This window comes from Sapajus apella, unplaced genomic scaffold (genome assembly GCF_009761245.1).
Source record: "Sapajus apella isolate SASKATOON/1434 unplaced genomic scaffold, GSC_monkey_1.0 scaffold5, whole genome shotgun sequence".
In the NCBI taxonomy this organism is placed as follows: domain Eukaryota; kingdom Metazoa; phylum Chordata; class Mammalia; order Primates; family Cebidae; genus Sapajus; species Sapajus apella.
In genome coordinates, this window is record NW_022436945.1 from 5,290,920 (window position 1) to 5,313,820 (window position 22,901).

Below are 22,901 nucleotides of genomic sequence, written 5' to 3' on the forward strand. Positions count from 1 at the left end.
GATCCACCCGCCTCGGCCTCCCAAAGTGCTGGGATTACAGGCTTGAGCCACCGCGCCAGGCCTGTAAAACTCTTCTTTATAAAAACATCATGGCAACTCAATTTTTAGAGCAAGTACTGAACCCTGGAGTTGTAATGTTCATTCACCTGCCAGACTGTGTAGGTAAAAATTATCAAGAAAATTACCAAAGCTTAAAATTTAATGACCAGCTGGGCAGTTTCTAAAAAAATTACAGATATACTTGGCATATGATCCAGCAATTCCTGTCCTAGGTATATATCCAAGACAATTAAAACCACATTTACACAAAAACTTGCACATGAATGTTCACAGTAGCATTATTCATAATAGAAAGTGGGAACAACCCAAATGTTCATTAATTAATAAATGGATAAATAAAATGTGGTTTATCGATACAATTAAATATTCTGCAGCCACAAAGTACTGACACATAGTATAACATACAAAATATTCTGCAGCCACAAAGTACTGACACGTAGTATAATGTACACAAACCTTGAAAACATAAGCCTAATTTAAATTTTAAAAGCCAGATACAAAAGGTCACATGTTGAATGATTCCATTAATATTACCATTCCAGTAAATCCACAGAGACACAAAGTCTAATCATGGTTATCAAAGGCTGGGGAAACGGGGAATGAGAAGTGACTGCTAATAAGTATAAGTATGGGGTTCTTTTTGGAATGATGAAAATGTTTTGAATTAGTCTGTGGTGAATGGTTGAACAACCTTGTAATTATACTAAAAATCACTGAAGTGTATACAATAAATTTTATGGTATGTGAATTACATTTCAATAAAAAATAAAACCTAATGGCACATACTAGAAGAATAAAAGCAATATTTACATAAATAGGATAAAATTAAAAGGCGGCTTCTTGTATTGGGATGTCTAGATATCTAAGAAGACCAGAGAAGTTTTCCTTGATTATTCTCTCAAATATGTTTTCCAAACTTTTAGAACTCTCTTCTTCCTTGGAAACAGCATTTATTCTTAGGTTTCGTCATTTAACATAATCCCAATGTTCTTGGAGGCTTTGCTCATTTTATTTATTTATTTATTGGTCAGACTGGGTTAATTTGAAAGCTTTGTCTTCAAGCTCTGAAGTTCTTTCGTTTGTTCAATTCTATTATTGAGACTTTCCAGTGTATTTTGCATTTCTTGAAGTGTGTCCTTCATTTCCAGAAGTTGATATTATTTTTTTTATTTATGCTATAAATTTCTCTGGAAATTTTTCCATCCATATCCTGTAACTCTTTTTTTTTTAATTTCTTTAAGTTTGTATTCACTTTCTCTGGTGCCTCCTTGAGTAGCTTAATAATTGAACCTTCTAATTTCCTCTTTCTAGCAATTCAGAGATTTATTTGGATTCACTGTTGGTGAGCTAGTGTGTTCTTTTAAGGGTGTTAACAACCTTGTTTTGTCATATTACCGGAATTGTTTTTCTGGTTCCTTCTCACTGGGGTAGACTATGTCAGAGGGAAAGACCTAGGGCTCCAGGGCTGTTATTCAGATTCTTTTGTCCCACAAGGGTACTCCCTTGATGTGGTGCTCTCCCCACTTCCCCTAGGGATGGGGCTTCCTGAGAGCCAAACTGCAGTGATTGTTATTTCTCTTCTGGGCTTAGCCACCCTGTAGAGCTGCCAGACTCCAGGCTGGTAGTGGGGAGTGTCTGCAATAAGTCCTGTGACGTGATCTGTCTTCAGGTCTCTCAGCCATGGGTACTAGCACTTGCTCCAGTGGAGACAAGAAGGGAGTGAAGTGGACTCTGTGAGGGTCCTTGTTTGTAGTTTTGTTTAGTGTGCTGGTTAGCCTCCAGCCAGGAGGTGCCGCTTTCAAGAAAACATCAGCTGCAGTATAGGGAGGGTATGAGCTTGCTATACTGCAGGGGTCACCTGGGATAAATATTCAGGTTTCTCAGGAAGTGGGCAGGGCCACAGAGCTCCCAAGAGATTACGTCCTTTGTCTTTGGCTACCAGGGTGGGTAAATACCACTAGGTGAGGGCAGGGTTAGGCATGTCTGAGCTCAGACTATCCTTAGGCAGGGCTTGCTGTGGCTGCTGTGGGGGATTAGGGTATGGTTCTCAAGCTGATGGAGTTATGTTCTCAGGGGTATTATGGCTGTCTCTGCTGTGTCATACAGGTCGCGAAGTGAGGGAAAGCCAGCAGTGACAGGCCTCACTCAGTTCCCACACAGCCCAAAAGGCAGGTTTCACTCCAACCATGCCCCACCAACAGCATCATCCCCCTCAACCAGAAAGCAGGTGAGCAGGGCTGAGATGTTGCCCCAGGCTACAAGCCTTCCCACTGAGAAAGCAAGCAGGGCTTTCAGGTTTCATGCCTCTCTGCCTGCCTTGGCCTCTGTGCTCATATCTGCACTCCTCTTTCATCCCTTCTCCCAGATTCTGTCCAGGAAACTTCCCATTCAGTTGAAAATATTAGAAAATTCAGCTGGAAGTTTCCTTCTCCCTGTGGTCTTTCCCCAATTCCAGTGACAGCCCTCCCCAATGACCCCTGCAAGACATAGTCAGAAATGACTTCTCTGGGGACCAAGAATGCCCACAGGGATCTCCCCACTGCTTCCTCTAACCCTATATTTTGCCCAACTCTCGAAATTCATCTCAGCTCCAGGTATGGTCAAATCCTTTTCCTTTTACCTGGACCTTCAGGTTCCCCAGTGAGGATGTATGTTCAGGGGTGGACATTTTCCCTTTCACACTTTGGGCACTCACAGTTTTTCAGCTGTCTCACAGAACCTACAGTGGCAAGCTGCCTCTTTCCCAGGACGGTATTATTAAAAAGTCAAACAACAATAGATGCTGGCAAGGTTGTGGAGAAAAAGGAATGTTTTTACACTGTTTGGAGTATAAATTAGTTCAACCACTGTGGAAGACAGTACGGCAATTTCTCAAAAGACCTAGGGGCAGAAATACCATTCAACCCAGCAATTCCTCTAGGTATATAACCAAAGAAATATAAATCATTCTATTATAAAGACATATGCATGCGTATTTTCATTTCAACACTATTCACAATAGCAAAGACATGGAATCAACCTAAATATCCATCAATCACCGACATGGATGGAGCTGGAACCACCAAACTACCAAACTGGTAAGCTATACTTAGCAAACAAACACAGGAACAGAAAACCAAATACTGCATGTTCTCTTAAGTGGGAGCTAAATGATTAGAACACACGGACACATGGGAGGAAACAACACACACTGTGCCTGACAGATGGTGGTGGGTGGGAGGAAGGAGACGATCAGGGAGAATAGCTAGTAAACACTGGGATTAACACGTGAGCGACAGGATGCTCTGTGCAACAAACCACCATGGCACACATTTACCTACGTAACAAACCTGCCCATTTTGCACACGTACCCCTGAACTTAAAAAGTTGGAAATTTACGGCTCACGCCTGTAATTCCAGCACTTTGGGAGGCTGAGGCAGACAGATAACGAGGTCAAGAGATCGAGCCCATCCTGTCCAACATGGTGAAACCCCATTTTTAATTTTGTATTAAAAATACAAAAATTAGCTGGGCATGGTGGTGCATGCCTGTAGTCCCAGCTACTCGGAAGGCTGAGGCAGGAGAACTGCTTGAACCCAGGGGGCGGAGGTTGCAGTGAGCCGAGATTGAGCCACTGCACTCCAGTCTTGCAACACAGCGAGACTCCATCTCAAAAAGGAAAAAAAAAATGTTAGAAATTAAAAAAAAAAAAAAAAAAAAAAGGAATTAGAAAAGGAAACATTAACTAAACCCAAAAGCAGGAGAGGAAACAATAAAGATGAGAGCAAAGATTTTTTAAATGACAAACACAAAAATAATTAAGAAAAACAAAACCAGAAGTTTGTTCTTTGAGAATTTCAACAAAATTGACAAACCTTTAGCTAGATTAAGGAAAAAAGAGAAGACACAAATTACCAAAGTCAGAAATGAAATAGAGGACATTAACATTAATTTAATGGAAATAAAAAAGATAATAATAAGCCAGCATGGTGGTACGTGCCTGTAGTCCCAACTATACCTTAAGAGGCTGAGGTGGAAAGATTGCTTGTGCCTAGTCTGAAGGCAGCCCAGGCAACACAATGAGACTAAATATAATAATGATGAAAATGATTAAAAGATAGTACTCACAATCCAGAAACTCAAGAAATATCCAAACTCATCAAGAAGAAACAGAAAATCTGAATTGCCTTATAACAAGATGAATCAAAACCCTCTCAACAAAGAGACCAAAACAAAATAGTTTCACTGATGAATTTTACTAAACATTTAAAAAGTATTTATCATCAACCTTTCTCAAATGCTGCCAAAACAGGGCCAGATGTGGGAGCTCATGTCTGTAATCCCAGCACTTCGGGAAGCAAAGGCAGGTGGACTGTTTGAGACCAGCCTAAACAACATGGTGAACCCCATCTCTACCAAAAACACAAAAATTAACCGGGCATGGTAGCACATGCCTGTGGTCCCACCTACTTGCAGTGGTGGGGAAGGGGGCTGCTGAGGTGAGAGGAAAACTAGAAAATTTAGGCTGCAGTAAACCATGATAGATAGCACCACTGCATTAAGACCTGGGTGACAGAGCCACAGTCTCAAAAAAAAAAAAAAAAAAACACTCTTTCAAAACACTGACAAGAAGGACTTCCAACTCATTCTATGAAACCACAGTCTCTCAGGAAATGTACATAGAATGCCCTAATTTCATCTATCTATCTCTACTAAAAAGACGTCTGCTTCTTTACAAAGAAGCCTTTCCTGGTTCATCAAACATGAAGTAGCATTCTCTCTATTCTTTATCTTATACCCCTACTTTACTCTTCTTCAGAACATACTCATATCCTGTACTATGTTTTCTGTCTATTTCTACCATTAGATTATAAACTGCATGAAGGCAGAGAATTGTCCTAGTTACTCTAGATCTCTAGCAATTAGAACAGTGCAAGAACTATAGCAGGTGCTCAACAAAATTTAAATGTTTAGAAAGACTCAAGATTTAATTAAAATGAGGGAATCTGCACTCAGACAAGACTTTTTCAAGTAGCCACAGATAAAACAGATCCTATGTGTTCCCTTGTTCCCAAAATGAATTTTTCCTTCAATTCAAATGCGAACTCTTTTTTCAAGAATACTTCATGTGCAAGCTCTTCACTAATACTCATGAAAACCCTAAAGAAGAAGTGTTGTTTATTTCCAATCCCAACAGCAGTAAATTATCCACTTTGTTCTTTCTAAGGTTGATATTATCAGAATTTGTTAATAGAGTATCAAAAATCATATCCCAAAATGACAACCCAAAAGCTCTTTTCTGCTTTTCTTCAAATTTAAGAAATTAACTCTCTGCCTTATCAGGAAGTGGGGAAGGAAACTCTTTGGTATTCAAATAAAACCTTACAATTTTGCTTTTAAATAATGTGTGCTCCCCTCCAGTGTTTTCCAAAACCTTTTACTAGAAGAGTTTCTAAATTCTTTGAAAGAAAAAAAAAAAAAAGAAAAAAAAATTTGAGTCATCAAAATTTTGACTGCCCTTGAAATCAATTTTTAATTATATAAAAATTTAATAATTTCTGAGTCATTTTTTAGACTAACTGTTTTGTTTAGTAATCAAAACAGCATGGTACTGGTACCAAAACAGTTACATAAACCAATGGAACAGAACAGAGGCCTCAGAAATAACGCCACATGTCTATAACCATTTGATCTTTGACAAAAACAAGCACTGGGGAAAGGATTTCCTACTTAATAAATGGTGTTGGGAAAACTGGCTAGCCATATGCAGAAAGCTGAAACTGCATCCCTTCCTTGTACCTTATACAAAAATTAACTCCTGATGGATTAAACATTTAAACATAAGACCTAAAACCATAAAAACTCTAGAAGAAAACCTAGGCAATACTATTTAGGACATAGGCATAGGCAAGGATTTCATGACTAAAACACCAAAAGCAATGGCAACAAAAGCCAAAATAGACAAATGGGATCTAATTAAACTTAAGAACTTCTGCTAGCTATATGCAGAAAGCTGAGGCTGGATCCCGTAACACAAAAATTAACTCCAGATGGATTAAAGATTTAAACATAAGACCTAACACCATAAAAACCCTAGAAGAAAACCTAGGCAATACTATTCAGGACACAGGCATAGGCAAGGATTTCATGACTAAAACACCAAAAGCAATGGGAACAAAAGTCAAAACAGACAAATGGGATCTCATTAAACTTAAGAGCTTCTGTACAGCAAAAGAAACTCATCAGAGTAAAACAGCAAGCTGTCACGCAGGCTTGAGTACAGTGGTGTGATCTTGGCTTACTGCAACCTCCAACTCCTGGATTCAAGCAATTCTCTGGCCTCAGCCTCCCGAGTAGCTGAGACTACAGGCGCCCGCCATTATGCCCAGCCAATTTTTGTATTTTTAGTAGAGACAGGGTTTCACTATGTTGGCCAGGCTGGTCTCAAACTCCTGACCTCATGATCTGCCTGCCTCAGCCTCCCAAAGTGCTGGGATTACAAGCGTTGAGCCACTACACCCAGCCAAAATTTTTACATTCCAATTGGAAATGAGAACACGTCTATTTTTTAATATTCTGGAACTGACAACTCACCTGAGACCATGGTCTGTGATCTGATAACATCCAGATAAACTGAGAAACAGAAGTACACGGCCAGTCTCTTGATCAGATTTTTCACTCCCAAAGTAAATTAAGTCTTTATCCCTAGGCAATCTAGTCCTTGATGCTTTTCTACACATTGCAGAAGACTCTGGGAGTGCTGACATAGTTCTTAAAGCTGTTCCTGTACAACAAAATGAGTGACCACAATATGCAAAGGCTGGAGAAGCACAATGCTGCTGCCAACAGACACTAGTCCTTAGTCCAACGATATCCTTATTATAACAACCAGAGGTGGAACAACTAAAGTTGGATGCTGTTTCCATTACACAAAGACTTTCAACATTTCTATGTCTCCATTCCACAGCATCTTCAATATCAGCCAAATCTTCAGCATCTAACATCCACACATAAGGAGAAGTGAAATTCTCAGGAGAAACAGGCTTAGTCCAGGGGTGTTCATTATCTATTTCTTCTCCAATGCACTTGTTATTTAAATTGTGCAAACAGGTATACTGCTTGCTGGACTGCATGGTAATGTCTTTATTTTTCCATGTAGTTGAAGTAATTTTGCTCACAGATGTTTTCAAAAAGCCACTTTGATGAGATGTCAGAATTCCAAGAGCTCTGGAAATCTTCTCTAGGGCTACATCTGTGATTTTCTCACAACCAGACAGATCAAGATGCCGAAGACTCTGGCAGCAACCAAGCCAAGACCAGCTATAATTAAAAGACAAGACTATGAATGGATATTGTTAAATTTTTCAAAAGCATTTATGTATGTAGATAAAAACTAGAAGAAACATTTTACATCTAATATGATCACTTAATATTTACTGAATATCTATTGTTAATGCACTATTCTTGGTGCTAGTGATACAAACACTCAATGAGAGTAATTAGGAAATCAAAGTATTCCTAACCTAACAGTAGGGTAGGATGTGAGAAGGGTAAGAACGGGAAGACTTAAGTTTATTATCCTAAAAGTAATCAGCAGAAGTAAGGCTGTAAACACATGAAAGAAAGAAAATAATAAATAATGGTTAATGAGGAAAATCCAGAAGAAACAAGCTCTAAGAATTTATGGAGCATTAGCTTTAGACAGAGAAGAGTATACCTCCTCCTCTGAAACATGGGAAAATGGTGCTGATATAAATGGTTGCATGGGAAAGAGGGAGTGAGCAAGAACACAGAGAACTGTTGGTCAAGGAGATATTCTGGGAAGAATGTGGCTTGAAGAAAGTGATACTATTTCAGAGTAACTGTGAAGAATCTAAGAGGGAACTTTGCCAAATGGCACTTAGAGCCCAACTAAAACTAAAACTTTTTAAAAACATATAATACCAACGGTACATGGTTGCACAGCAGGGCTCAAGGGCCTAGAAAAAATATAGGACTATAGAGATTGCAAGATGATACAGGTGGGATTTTGGGATCAGCTAGGACCTATGAACAAGAGGCAAAGAATTGGAGGGTGCTATCAATACAGTCTGACATGACTGAGATTTGATAGTAAAAAATAATAATATGATTAAACTGTAATTATGTAAATAAAAAACTATAAAACACTTTTTCATTATATTTAAATAGTTTAAAATAACTAACCTGTCAAATGCAGAATCTGAAATGTCAGTCTGGGTAAGATCCAGGTGCTCCAGGTTAGGACAAAGCTCTAAAATCTGTCTAACCTAAGAGGGAAAAAATTGTCACTGTGAAGATCTGCAGAACTTCAGTTAGATAAGTAACAGGTGACTATTAGCAAATATAATCCAATTCACAAACATTTGTGAATATAAAAAAAAAAATCACTTGAATAGAGCATAAAAAAATATTCTGGGTTCAAACCCCTGATAATATGTTTTGGCAGTTATGAGGCTAAACCAGGAAATTTACATTTTTAAGGGAATACTCAAGAAGATTCTGATGTAGGAAGTCGTAAGATCCACTTTTATAAAACAGTGATTTCATCTCAGTTGCCCATCTTACCATGCCTTACATATTATAAAAAATCATATAAAACTGGGCTTTATCACTTAACATCCGTGAAACAATGTTTAACCTCTTCTAGTCAGTTTTCTCATCTATTAACACATATAAGTAATGATAATTATGCTACAAAGATTGTTGTGAGAACTGAAATAAAACAGTAAGTAATCTAGCAGTTTATGCCTACCCATAGAAAGCACTCAATAATCATTTTTGGGTTTGTTTTTCCTTAATTAAACTCAGGAATGAGCAAACCATTGCTATTTTTCTTAATACCCAAACTAGTGTTAATTTAAACATACCATTTTGCTGGAAACTGCAGAGCTGTATGCTAATACCAAGGTTTTTACAGAAGTACCAACATATGGTAGAATGTTATGAATTAAGCCATGGAGTAAACGTTTTTCCATTTGTGCAATGCTGATAGCAATCGATTCCTCTGCAGACTGTTCTGTAAAATGAATTCAAAAGTCTAAGAACTTGACAAACTAATTGTAATTAAGCTACTCAAGGACTCACCAAATTGTTAAATATGAAATACTTTGTGCTATTCCTTATACTTTCTTATGTAAACAATCCCATTTTTAAGCAATGACAAAGTTTCGGAAAAAATGTGAAAACTGAAAAGAACAGTTAAAGTTTTCAAGAGAAAGGGAAACGATATCAAAAGAAAAATAGTAAAACATACTATCAGTTATTCCACATAACTAAAAAGGACACAAAGCTAAAAAAGATTTTAAACTCAACTAAATTAGCCTGATCTTAATGAATCAAGCAAAGGAAGGTACTTTAGCATTTCCAGGAAGTTAAAAATGAATGGGACTTTTGCTTTTACTTACTAACTTCTATAAAGCTTGGATGTTTACAACAGAATGTACTACTGTAACATACACCATGAAAACACTATAAACTTTAATATGAAAGAAGGAAAAAAACACACTAACTACATTAAAAGGTATGAATAATTGTATTGTATTGCCTTTCTCAGGATCCTATTGTTATTATTCTTATGTAAATACCTAATTTGAATGTCTTTAAACAGAAAACAATTTAATAGAACACATTAAGGGAGTTTCATTTAAAAAAAAACTAAAGTATGGCAGACAAAGGATATAAACTGAAATAATTTGTTGCTCATGGTTCCTTGTTTATAGATATTATCCTAAATACCTCCATTAGCCAGACACACACACACACACACACGCACACACCCCAAGATAAAATATAATGAAATAAAAATTACTTTGTGAGCCCTATTTATTCTACTAAAATTTTATCCCCAAGACATTCTTTTGTTTCTGCAGCCTTCATTCTCTAAATGTATACTATTTACTGTGAAATTTTCAATTTTTTATAACTTTCTTTTTTATTGACCTATAACAGTTATACATATTTTGGGGGTACATGTGATACTTTAGTACCTGTATAAATTGTATAATGATCAAATTATGGTAATTGAAACTGTGAAATATTTTTTAAGAAAGTTAAACATTCTATGAAAAACAATAACTTATTTGCAGGAAAGGAAAGATAAAACAGTGAAACTGAAAAAAGCACTGAAGTAAATGGCAGTTTCATCTTTAATAATCAACAGGTATATTAGCTGAAAAGGCTCAATCTTTATAGCCTTAACTTTTCCTTTTCAATATGAAGGAAATGGACAATCTTTGCTTTGACTGTCTTCAAGGATTGAGACAAATACACTGAATTTGTTAGAACATTCAAAATTCTTATCATGGGTATCATGAACTAATTTTTTGGAATGAATAAATGACGACTTCTTTAAATTGCCATCTGAGCAATTTAAAGTATCTCATCTCCTTTAGGTCTTTACTCAAATTTCCCAAAGAGCCTTAACTAGTCAATCAATTTAAAACAACAATTTTAAATTCTTCTTGGCATGTTTTCCTTGTTTTATTTTTCTCCACAACACTTGTCACCATCTAATATGGATTATATTTCACCTGCATTTATTGTCTGCCTCCCCTCTCTAAATTTTAAGCTCAACAAGGGCCAGGTTTGTTTTTTTTTTTTTTTTTCATTTTATTTACCATTATATACTTCATTCCTAAAACAGTGCCTGCCACAGGTAAGCACATCACCAAATCTATCATAACTAGAATAGACCTTTTCCTTATATGGAATCTTTTGAATCTTTATTTCAAAATGTGGCACATCTACGTTTCATAAAAATAAACTGTTAGCTGCTAAAATAACAAGCTTTATATGTATACTGCTTACTTTCCACGTTTCTTCTTTTTTCCACATTTAGTTCTTTCACCAGACCAAATTACTTTAAGTGGTAGCTTTATAAATACAATTTCCTATAGTTTCAGTTTTACCAACTAGAAGAATATCTCATCTGTTCATTTTTTTACTGTTTTACCATCTTTTAGTAATTGTTATCTAGAATAATATCCAAGACAGAATGTCTTCCTCCTCTTACTTCCAAACAGCATCTCTCTGCACAAGTATGACAGCATTTTTCCATTATGTACCTTAAATTAAAAATTACATTTTGTAAATTCTCTCCCATTTGGGAGTTTTTTTGGGGTACCAATAAAGTCTTAACTACCCTTCAACTCTCCCATAGTGATTAATGAATGGCTACATTAGTTTTTGTAATCCCTTACCATTTACAAAGAATCTTCATGTGTATTACTTCTTAATTCTACAACGACCTTATCAGGCAAGTATTAAAACTATTTACAAATGAGTAAGTTGACTCAACAGTTTCATCCTATTTCCCTCAAGACAGATGACTCAACAGATGCCGTGCAACTGATCACTTAAAGTGGCCCTAAAAACACACTGTAAGCTATAAAGCACTATAATAAATGTACATTATTTCCATAAGAAAAAAAGGCATCATTTTCTGATTTTTTATTTTAATATAAAAACAAAAGAGAAACAATCCTATGCACTCTTTAAAGTACTTCAAACAGAATTAATTTTAAATTTTCTTATTCCTCCAAATTTTAAAAGTAGTAGGCTTAGAAGCACCACTTTCTTTAGAAAACACAAAATACATAAATCTTAATACCTAAATATAAGTACTTAGTTATTAACATACCAATTATTAAAACACCATGTAATAATTTTAATTCCAAACAAGCTTACCAGATTCATCTATGTCAGCATCTTCATCCCACTCATGAAAAGCACGACTTTCATCTTTTCTATTTTTCACCCATTCTTCATCAGGTTCAGTATCAAGTTCAGTTGCAGGACCACTATACCAGTCACCTATTCGATTAATAAACAAGAGGATCAAAATAATATTAGATTCCCTGCAATTACAAAAAAAACCTAAGCTATTTACAATAAAAATCTCTACAAGAGAAAACATCTGAGTCCTAGGCAATGGGCAAGCTATTTTTAGAAATATTTAATTATGGTTAAAAAAAATTACACTGAAATAAACAAAGGATTCCATTTCAGACATACTGGAAAGAACTATGACTAGGTGGGTTCAATTAACAATAATAATCAATTAGTCAACTGTTCATAATTTCTTAAAGTAAATCCTTCTCTTTCAAACTATGGGAATAGAACAGTAACTACAAAAATTTATATAGTCTGCTATGTTCCTGCTAAGAATCTACTCTCTATACAAAAAGTTTTTCAATTTTGTCTTTTACAGAAATACACTTAATGATTATCAAGTCTTAAATAAAATTTTAGAAATCACAATAAGCAAACATTTTCCCTTGCTGTGGTTTCACACTGGTTCCTACAATAGCCCCATTATGATAACAGCTAATAAATAAAAGGAAGCAGGTCTACTCTGCAGTCAATCAATCAGCAATTCAGAAGTAGATGGAAACAGAAGCAAAGGGAAAGATTAATGTAAAGCTAATGTAAATTTATAGATCGTGGAGAATGTACAGTAACCAAATTATATGATCATGAAGTGAGAGATTATGAGGAATCAATTTACTGATCTCATTTTTTTTGGAGACAGAGTGTCACTCTAGCACCCAGGTTGGAGTGCAGGGGAACATTCTGGGCTCACTGAAGCCTCAGCCTCCCAAGTAGCTGGGATAACAGGCATGCACAGCCACGCTGGCTACTTTTTGTTTTTTAAATTTTAGTAGAGTTAGGGTTTCACTATGTTGCCCATGGTGGTCTCAAACTCCTGAACTCAGGCAATCTCCTGCCTTGGCCTCCCAAAGTGCTGGGAGATTATAGCTGTGAGCCACCATGCCCAGCCAATTTACTCAACTCAACATTTCATCTAAATTAGGGTTTCTCAACCTTGACGCTATTGACATTTTGGATTGGATAATTATTTGTTGTTGGGAGCTGTCCCGTGGATTGTTGTTGCTTGGCAACAACCCTGGCCTATACCCACTAGACGCCGGTATGATACCCAAAGATCGGGCAAACAAAAATGTCTCCAAATATTTCAAATGTCCCCTGGAAGGGGGGGGAATCAATTTGATTGAGAACCACTCAAAGCAAATAATATAAATAAATAAAAATCAATTTCTATTTTTTTTTTTAAAGACAGAGTCTCCCTCTGTCACCCAGATTGGAGTGCAGCAATGCGATCACGGCTCACTGCAGCCTGGACTTCCCATGCTCAAATGATCCTCCCATCTGAGCCTTCCAAGTAACTGGGATTATGGGCGTGTGCCACCATGCCTAGCTATTTTTGTTTGTTTGTTTGTTCGTTTTGGTTTTTTTGTGATTGACTGATTTTCAGACAGAGTCTTGCTCTGTCGCCCAGGATGGAGTGCAATAGCACATCTCGGCTCACTGTAACCACCAACTCCCAGGTTCAAGCAATTCTCCCTGTCTCAGCCTCCCGAGTAGCTGGGAATACAGGTGCCTGTCACCACACTGGGCTAATTCTAAGTAGTTTTAGTAGAGATGGGGTTTCACAATGTTGGCCAGGCTTGTTTCGAGCTCCTGACCTTAGGTTATCCACCCACCTCGGCCTCCCAAATTGCTGGGATTACAGGTGTGAGCCACTGCGCCTGACCATTTATTATTTTAGTAGAGATGAGGTCTCTGTATGTTGCCCAGGCTTATTGGAACTTTTTGTTTAAACATATTAAAAACAGAAAAAAGCAGTATGTTTGAGATTTGGGTGAATTCATGAAAGTCAAGACAGGATTATCACAACTGACATATCAAATCATGACATAATTCTTAAAAACTCTCAAAAATTAAAAATAGTCAGAAAATACTGTATGCATCCATGTTTGTCTTATTTGACATTTCAATAAATATTTCATTATCCTACAACTAATAGAAAAAATTTTTCCACATAACTGTAATCATTTAGATGATATAAATCTACCTGATAGTCCAAATAGCTTCAATCAAAAAAACTAAATATCTAACAGCTTATTGTGAAAGTGTTATATGTTACGGTGACAAACAAAATTGCTTTTAAATCAGAGGCACACTTTAAATCAGACATAAAGTCATAAACAGAAAAAAAAAATTATGTGAATTTGGAATCTAATATTCACCTAGGCCAGGTGCAGTGGCTCACATCTGCAATCCCAGCACTTTGGGAGGCCAAGACAGGTGGATCACTTGAGGTCAGGAGTTCGAGACCATCCTGTTCAACATGGTGAAAACCCATCTCTATTAAAGAGACAAAATTAGCCAGGCGTGGTGGCGCATGCCTGTAATACCAGCTACTCGGAAGGCTGAGGCAGGAGACTCCCTTGAACCCAGCAGGCATTGCAATCAATCAAGATCATGCCATTGCACTACAGACGGGACAACATGAGCAAAACACCATCTCAAAAAAATAAAACAAAACAAACAAACAAAAAACCCCCAAAAGCTCACCTGGAAGAAATTGTTTTAATTCAGTGACAGAAAAAAATGTATGCTCTATTAGCTGTATTTAACCCATAACTGCATTACATGTTGAGGAAAAAAATATTTTCTTTAATTGTTCACATGTGAAAGTAATTTATTATAGTGCTATTAATATGAAACTGTGATTCAGGGAATGTGGCATTACCAATCAAATAAAGATAGGTCAAAGACAAAAACTGATTCCCAATTATTTTAAGCCATCACCAAAATGGAGCCATAATGGTATATAACCCTTAAATTTAAAAAATTTATTCTGTATTTTTAAAATATTCGTATCATTATTAAACATTTAAAGCAGTTTTAAAAGCTTTAATTTTATTTTTAACTTTCAATTCCGTAAGACAGTCAAAAGCAGAAATAACTAGCATAATGAATCCCCTATCTTCAATAATTACCAACATTTTGTCAATCTTTTTGCATCCCTCCCCAAGTATATTTTCTTATTATTTTTTTAATTGCAGACATCATTATAATTTACCCATGAACTTCAGCATTGCTAGTTTTCCAAAAATATACACCAAAAATACATCATCTAACTCTAAAATCTACCTTTTGGTTAACCTCTCAAAGCTTCCCTCCCTGGCCTTGTTCATTAATGTCAATGAATATTTATCCAGAAAATACATGAAAATATTTTTTAAACCCATTTACCTACCTCTGGCCCAATGAACAGGGTAAAGATGTTTCCAAAGTGACCCAGTTTTTGCCAGCTGAGACCATTTCATGCTTACTTGACTGCATCGACATAACTCTTGAGGATTAAGATAACTGAAAATTGACAGCATTACCTCAGGAGGAAGATGGGTTATACCTGTGGAGTGTTCTGACACTTCTGCTTCTGAAATAAAAAAGAAAAGCTTTAGCAGTAAAGGCTAAAAGCAAACGCAATAAGAAATTACAATCACATTTCTATAAACAAAATCGAGTGCCTGAAGTCAATTCCTTCCTGCTTGCAAGATGAGAAAACGAAAAAACATGTAATAGAGGTAACATGGGGATGTTAAACTTGTTAAGAACCAGTAGGGTTAAACTATCATGGCCCAAATCATACTTCATCAGTGGAAGCTACAATAATGAACACAGAATTAACTTCCTCTTACAAAGGCATCACAGAAAAAAAACAATACTCACTTTGTAGCATTAAGTAGCAACATTTGAAAAAGGAACCAAACAGGTTATACAGCTTTAAATCAACAAGTATACAGTAAGCCAGATTATGAGATCTCCAAGGCATTTTTAATGGCGCATACAAATCTCACGACCTTTTCCATTCATGCATTATGACTCCTGTCAATAATTTTCCTTGTATTCCCTCTTTGATTTTCACATTTCATACAAGAGGTCTGCAAAATCTGACTGCCTTAACCTATAAGCACTTTAAACCACTTCAATTATTTATGTCGCAGGTGAGATGACAAAATCTAAATATTTCTGATGCTGTTTCACACTGATAAGAAATCTACTGTCAGCAACTATTGCAGGAAGTATTTATTGGATGTATAAACCTATAATGTATTATTTTAATAACAATTTCCGAAATAAAAATGAAAATGAGGTGTTACAATAAAAAATATAAAAGATTTGTCATTAAAGTCCTATGAAGAATTTGAGTGCTTTATATATCTGATTTGTCTTCACAAAGCAACTTAAAATACAGAAATGCTATGATAGCATTCATTAAACTACTACTTTCAAAATGGCAAACATTTTAAACATAATACAGCTACAATTTTCTTTGAAGGAGTGGGAAAATAAAATGTAGTAAGTGTGATGCTTTTAAATCTCATGTTATAATTACAATTAAATCAGACATAACAAGTCTTGACTTGGTATCTAAAGCACAACCTACATTTCAGAGTAAAGAATACAAGCTTTATGGGATTAATTATAGCTTAAAACTTGTAAAATCATTTTTGTTTGAACATGCATTTCACCTACTTTGTTTTTTATTTTTTATTTTTATTTTTGGAGGGGACCGGGACCATGCACTGGCAGCTGAAGGATCCCCTGACCCTCCACCTACTTTGTTAAAGAAAAATAAAAGGATCAATTTCAAAAAACTCCAAGCTATTTTAACAGAAATGCCATTGCTATCACCAATCTTGAAGAAGCAAAGCTACTGAACACAAATAATAAAAAATGAGAAAGTAGTTTATTTTTTTTTTAAAAGGGCAGCATGTTTTATTTGCATTTCTCATTTGTATTCTCAGAGTAACTATACAGAAAAACTGCCTCTGGTACTTATTCCTCTAAATATTACTGGATACAAGCTGAAAAAAAAAATGATACATTTTTTGCCAGCTGATAGAAAGGATGCAAATAAACTATAAGCATAACTGACTTTGAAAACCAATGAAAAACACAAGGAAAGATAAAAATCAGCCACTATGGTCAACGGAGCTCAGGAAGTAGGATGATACTGCAGAAGTGCTCTGTATTGGTAGTTTTCAGTAATTTTGACTATGCATTTATAAATTCATTCAAGAAACACTACACTGCATACGTCCCAAATATATGTTAAATTATCATACACAACACTAAATTCTAAAATAAGAACTGTCGTCTTCAATTAAATTCATACATGAAAATAACGCCTTTAACTGATCACAGTGCAGGTCTAACTTAAATTGTTTCTCAACCAAAATCTACACTTCATATCAGTAAGATGTCAATGGTCTTATAACTAATAAATCGTCCTTTATCTATATATATGAATCTCACCTTTATCTGACTTTTCATCCACAGAATATTTAAAAAATTTTTGTCGCTCTTCAGCATGATTCCATAGGCTAAGACCTCTAAGGAGTTCTGCAGTATCCTTCTGAGAGCAGTGTTGTGCAATCACTTTCTTTTTAATATCCTTAAGCTCTTCATAGGTAAAATATTCCATTAACATGGGCTGAAAAACCTAAATTAAACAAAATATTCACAAGGAATGATACTTAATTCGTGTTATTTCACTCTACACCTTTTTAAGTTATTAATGGCTTGAATGTCTTATTATGACCATATATCTCAAACATAAAAATTTTAGTTGTTACCACTGAGTTAGTTTATCTAAAAACTGCAGAGAAGAGCACCTCAGGAAGATCCTTCTTGTTATGGTTTCTCTAGCTAGCAAATTAACCCCAAAACAATTTTAAAGCATGAGGACCAGAAGGTTTTCCCATATAGAAATATAGAATTTGTCAAACACTCTTAATCATTCTCTGCTGGATGTTTAGGTCAGGTAACTGCCTTCTGGTACTAGAGTAACTGAACTCTACAGAAATAGCACCTCTGCCTCACATGAGAGTGGTACCCAGTGTACAGGAACCATAAAAGTCAGAACTCTACTGAGACATTGAACTTTTCGATATTATTTCCGGATTTTGGAAATGTTCCCTCAAATCATTATTTTGGAACAGTGGTTCCTACAATAATTATCTATGGAGATTTCTTCTGCTAAACAGATGCTTAGTTCCAAACTCCAATTTACAGAATTAGAATCTTTAGAGGTTAGAACCAAGACTTTGTTTTGTTTTCACTTCCACAGATAATTTTGATGAGTATCATAGGTTAAAAAACACTGGTCGGTCTAGTAATTTAGGTTTCAACACTGGCTGTATATTACAATGAGTTGGAGGGCCCTGAAAAAATACTCAGATCAATGCCTGTCCTCTGATTTAACTCTGATATAATTCATCTGGAAAGTGCTTAAAATACTGTTGGGGTTTCTTTTGTTTGTTTAAATACCAATTTGATTTTAAGGTAAAGCTATAGTTGAGAATCACTACAGTAATTGATTTACAGCTGAACAGGTATTCAATTCCTCATGCAATCATTTATCTATTTCTTATCCAATATTCATCCCCATATTAGAGACAGAAGAAAAAGGAAAAACGTTTTACCCATTCATTCAATAATACCCTAATATATGTATAGTAGGCTTAAGACTAATAATTGTTTTTGTTTGTTTGTTTGTTTGGAGACACAGTCTTTATTCTGTCACCCAAACTGAAGTACCATGGCACAATCATGGCTCACTGCAGTCTCAATCTCTTGGGTTCAACCTGGCTCCCACGTAGCCAGGATGACACGCATATGCCACCATGCCCAGCTGATTGTTTTAATTTTTAGCAGAGAGGAAGTCTCGCTATTTTGCCCAGGCTGGTCTTAAACTCACGAGCTCAAGCAATCCTCCTGCCTCAGCTTCCCAAAGTGCTGGGATTACAGATGTGAGTCACCATGCCCAGCCAAGATTAATAAATTTAAAACCACCATTTAAATACTAAAGTACACCAGTGGAAAAAAAAAAAAAAACATGAAAAATTCTTTAAACACAGCATGAAAATATTTTAAAAATTAAAAGTTTAAAGAATCCTCCAAAGGTTCTGAAAAGACATTAGGGTAGCAGAAGAACATATTAACACTGAAGACAGTGCCATTTACAAAAAAGGAAATCAGTATTTCCTGGGTAAATTAATTGAATTATCTATTTAATGAAAAGCAACAACCTTTCTGAGAAAACAAATGTTGTTTTTTCCCCCTTGGGTTTTCTTCCGTTCCCAAAAGGAACGGTATGCTTCTCTCCATCAATCAGACACGTCTGCCTATGCATTACTTTGAAGAGCCTCTAAAGTAAAACAGTATTTTAAAAATGTTATAAATCTAAATTACAAGAGGGAAAAATTATGCTTACCTCCTCTTCCTCTTTCATATGAGGAAGAAAATCTCTCGTAAAAGCCTCCAATCTCTCTTTCAGTTGTTTCGCATAATTTAACTGTTCATATTCATTCTGGAAACAAAATAAAATATATTTTTATAAAAGTTTTGCTTCATTAATTATATTATATCTGACCCCAGGAAGGTAGTTTAAAATGTGATATAAAACCTCCAAAAAAAAAAAAGACTGACAAATTGCAAAGTGGTCTCTGTACTTTTAGCATAAAAGATGTCTGTAAAACAGTAAGCTTTGAACTACTTTAGTAATGTATGTAACCCCATATTTTTTAAATGGTTTAAAAATATAAAAAGTCTAAAAACGGCAAGTATCTTCTCGTAACTTCTATTGATTTGATTTCTAATTATGTATTTATATAATTTCAGTATGTCAGTTCGCTCAATGTATCTCCAAGCCTAATGGACTGTATCATTACAGAATCCCTTTATGGTCATCTAGCATCTCCTGCACTCAAAAATTCTGAATATAGTTGACCTTTGAACAACAGGTTTGAACTGTGCAGGTTCACCTAAATACTGATTTTCTTCTGCCTCTCCCACCCCTGTAACAGCAAGACCAACCCTACCTCTTCTTCCTCCTCAGCCTACTTAATGTGAAGACAATGAGGATAAAGACCTTTATGATGATCCACTTCCAATTAATAAATAGGGAATATATTTTTTTCTTCTATATGATGTTCTTAGTAATATTTTCTTTTCTTTAGCTTACCTTATTTTAACAATCCAGTATATAATATTACATATAACATGAAATAAGTGCTAACTGACTGTTTTATGTTATTGATAAGGCTCCCAGTCAATAGTAGTAGGCTGTAAGTAAAGTTTTGAGAGATTCAAAAGTTATACATGGATTTTTAATAGCACAGGATGTTGGCAACTCTAATCTCCATGTTGTTTAAGGGTCAACTGTACCTGCTAACATTATCCCGCCGGGCACGGTGGCTCATGCCTGTAATCCCAGAAATTTAGGAGGCCGAGGTGGGCGGATTACCTGAGGTCAGGAGTTCAAGACTAGCCTGGCCAACGCAGCTAAACCCTATCTCTACTAAAAATACAAAAATCAGCCAGGTGTAATGATGAGCACCTTTAATTTCAGCTACTCAGGAGGCTGAGGCAGGGAGAATTGCTTGAACCTGGTAGGAAGAAGTTGTAGTGAGCCAAGGGAGAAAAAAAAATCCTGACACAAGGTAATATACATTAATATCAATACTTTAAGACTAGGTCTCAAAAAAAAATCGTGACATTAGGTAATAATATTAATATCAACACTTCTAAAGGCAAGGTGCTCACTACATCTTGAAGTAAATAATTCTAATTCTGAGAAATTCTAAGGAGCTACAAAGTTCTTCCTCATAACCTAAAATCAAATCTCTCCACTTCCGTAGCAGCCCTCTCAAATCATGTGGAAAATTTACAGAATGAAAACTTTTTTTCTTTTTGAGACAAGTCTTGCTCTGTCACCCAGACTGGAATGCAGTGGCGCAATCTTGGCTCACTGTAACCTCAGGTTCAAGTGATTCTCCCACCTCCGCCTCCCGAATAGCTGGGACTACAGGTGCACATCACCGTACCCAGCTAATTGTTTTTGGTATTTTTAGTAGAGAACGGTTTCACCATGTTGGCCAGGCTGGTCTCGAACTTCTGATCTCAAGTGTTCTGCCCACTTCAGCCTCCCAAAGTGCTGGGATTACAGGGATGAGCCACTGTGCACATTCTATGAAAATGTTTAAAATATGAAAATATTTTATCTCTGTTAAGTCCTCTCTGGTCTCTTTTGCCAGAACTAATATATTCAACTGCTTCCCAATATTCAGTGCAATGTCCTATTCTCTTAGAATTTTACACATTTTCCCTAAGCATATCCACATGGCTTCCATTCCTACTTATATACTAATAATAACTGTCAAATTTGCTTTTTCACACTGGGTCACTCTCCTGATCAAGAAATCCATCTTTACCACCTCCTATTAATAAATGCCCATGTAGATTACACAAGCAGTTCAAACCTAATCTGTCAAGACTGAATCTTTTTATTTCCTGACCCTCTTCTATATACTCTAGAAAGTCAGGCTGAATCCTCATTTTTATTTCTTTTCTCTTTCTTCTTTCCTCCTCCCTAATTCTGAAATCTGATCCCCTCCCCTTTATTTACACTAGTCATGACTTTGAGATCTTATCGAAGAAGTATTCATGTGGCAATACATAATACGATACAAAATTGAAAGAATATAAAAGATTATTCATAAAAAAGTAAATCTCCCTCCTATTATATTACTATCTAGTATCCTACCCCTATCAAACCTCCCATACCACCCCACCAAGCAGCTGAGTATTCTTCCAGAAACTATTGGAATTTTTCAATAATAGTCCTCCACCTTTAGTCTTTTATCTTTAATCCATCCTCCCTAAACTGCAGAAGTCTTTCTAGAACATAAATCTCTAGGTGAAGAGCACATGGTGGCTTAACAGAGCTGTAACTTTAGCTTGCGCTTCACCAAGCCAGAAGGGAAGTAAACTAAGATCAAATTTCAAAATCCTATAATATACAAATATAATTGAGAAGAAACTCTCTATATTATTATCCTAAACTATACCCAAAATATCTTTAGCTCACTGCAACCTCCACCTCCCAGGTTCAAGCAATTCTCCTGCCTCAGCTGGGATTGCAAATGCCTGCCACCATGCCTGGCTAATTTTTATATTTTTAATAGAGACAAGTTTTCACCACGTGGTCCAGGGTGGTATTGAACTCCTGACCTCAAGTGATCTACTAGCCTTGTACCCCGAAAGTGCTGGGATGATAGATGTGGGCCACCATGCCTGGCTAGCATTCAATTCTAAAACAAGTAAAATTTATAAAATTAAAGAGTTTATTCATTCTAAATAATAATTATACCTTTGAACACCATTAACTGGACTGACAGTTTTTCTTTAAGAATTCAGCAAATGGCGGCCAGGCGCGGTGGCTCAAGCCTGTAATCCCAGCACTTTGGGAGGCCGAGGCGGGTGGATCACGAGGTCAAGAGATCGAGACCATCCTGGTCAACATGGTGAAACCCCGTCTCTACTAAAAATACAAAAAATTAGCTGGGCATGGTGGCGCGTGCCTGTAATCCCAGCGACTCAGGAGGCTGGGGCAGGAGAATTGCCTGAACCCGGGAGGCGGAGGTTGCGGTGAGCCGAGATCGCGCCATTGCACTCCAGCCTGGGTAACAAGAGCGAAACTCCAACTCAAAAAAAAAAAAAAAAAAAAAAAAAAAGAATTCAGCAAATGTTAACAGAATGTAAAAATTTTATGATAATTAAAACTTCAACTTACAAAAACAGCTTTAAGACTTGGTGAGTATTCATTATAAAATTTTATTAAACAGTAATAAAGAGGTAACTGACAAAGACTCTCACCAAACTTGAGTCAGGCTCCTCTGAGTCCTATTCTCAACCTTAGGCCTGACCTTAAACTGTCATTGTCCTGCTTAGTCCAGTTTTAGCAAAAATCCTGCTGAATCAGTTTCGTGAAAATCTCTCACCCTTGGTTATCCAATCACTTTCTACATCTGATCAAACTTCTCATTCCTCAATATGTTATTATCCTCCTTTCTTCAGCAATAATCTTATAGTTAGCTTAGCAAGAATCCCCTTGGCCTTGATATTTCCTCAGTAATTTTCCATCAACTCTTCTCATTTTGTTCCTTGGATATAAATCCCTACT

The 22,901-nt window shown here is 36.1% G+C and overlaps 1 protein-coding gene across 1 annotated transcript in view; it reads right to left on the reverse strand.

Moving 5' to 3' along the window:
* FBXL5 (F-box and leucine rich repeat protein 5) overlaps window positions 1-22,901 on the reverse strand; it is a 41,292-nt gene that overhangs the window by 8,186 nt on the left and 10,205 nt on the right. The window contains exons 3-9 of the mRNA XM_032272899.1: window positions 19,152-19,247; window positions 17,192-17,378; window positions 15,126-15,308; window positions 11,747-11,872; window positions 8,929-9,077; window positions 8,246-8,328; window positions 6,635-7,360 (exon numbers count right to left, since the gene is read on the reverse strand). Coding sequence (XP_032128790.1) covers window positions 6,635-7,360; window positions 8,246-8,328; window positions 8,929-9,077; window positions 11,747-11,872; window positions 15,126-15,308; window positions 17,192-17,378; window positions 19,152-19,247 — 1,550 coding nt within the window. The remainder of the gene's footprint in view (window positions 1-6,634; window positions 7,361-8,245; window positions 8,329-8,928; window positions 9,078-11,746; window positions 11,873-15,125; window positions 15,309-17,191; window positions 17,379-19,151; window positions 19,248-22,901) is intronic.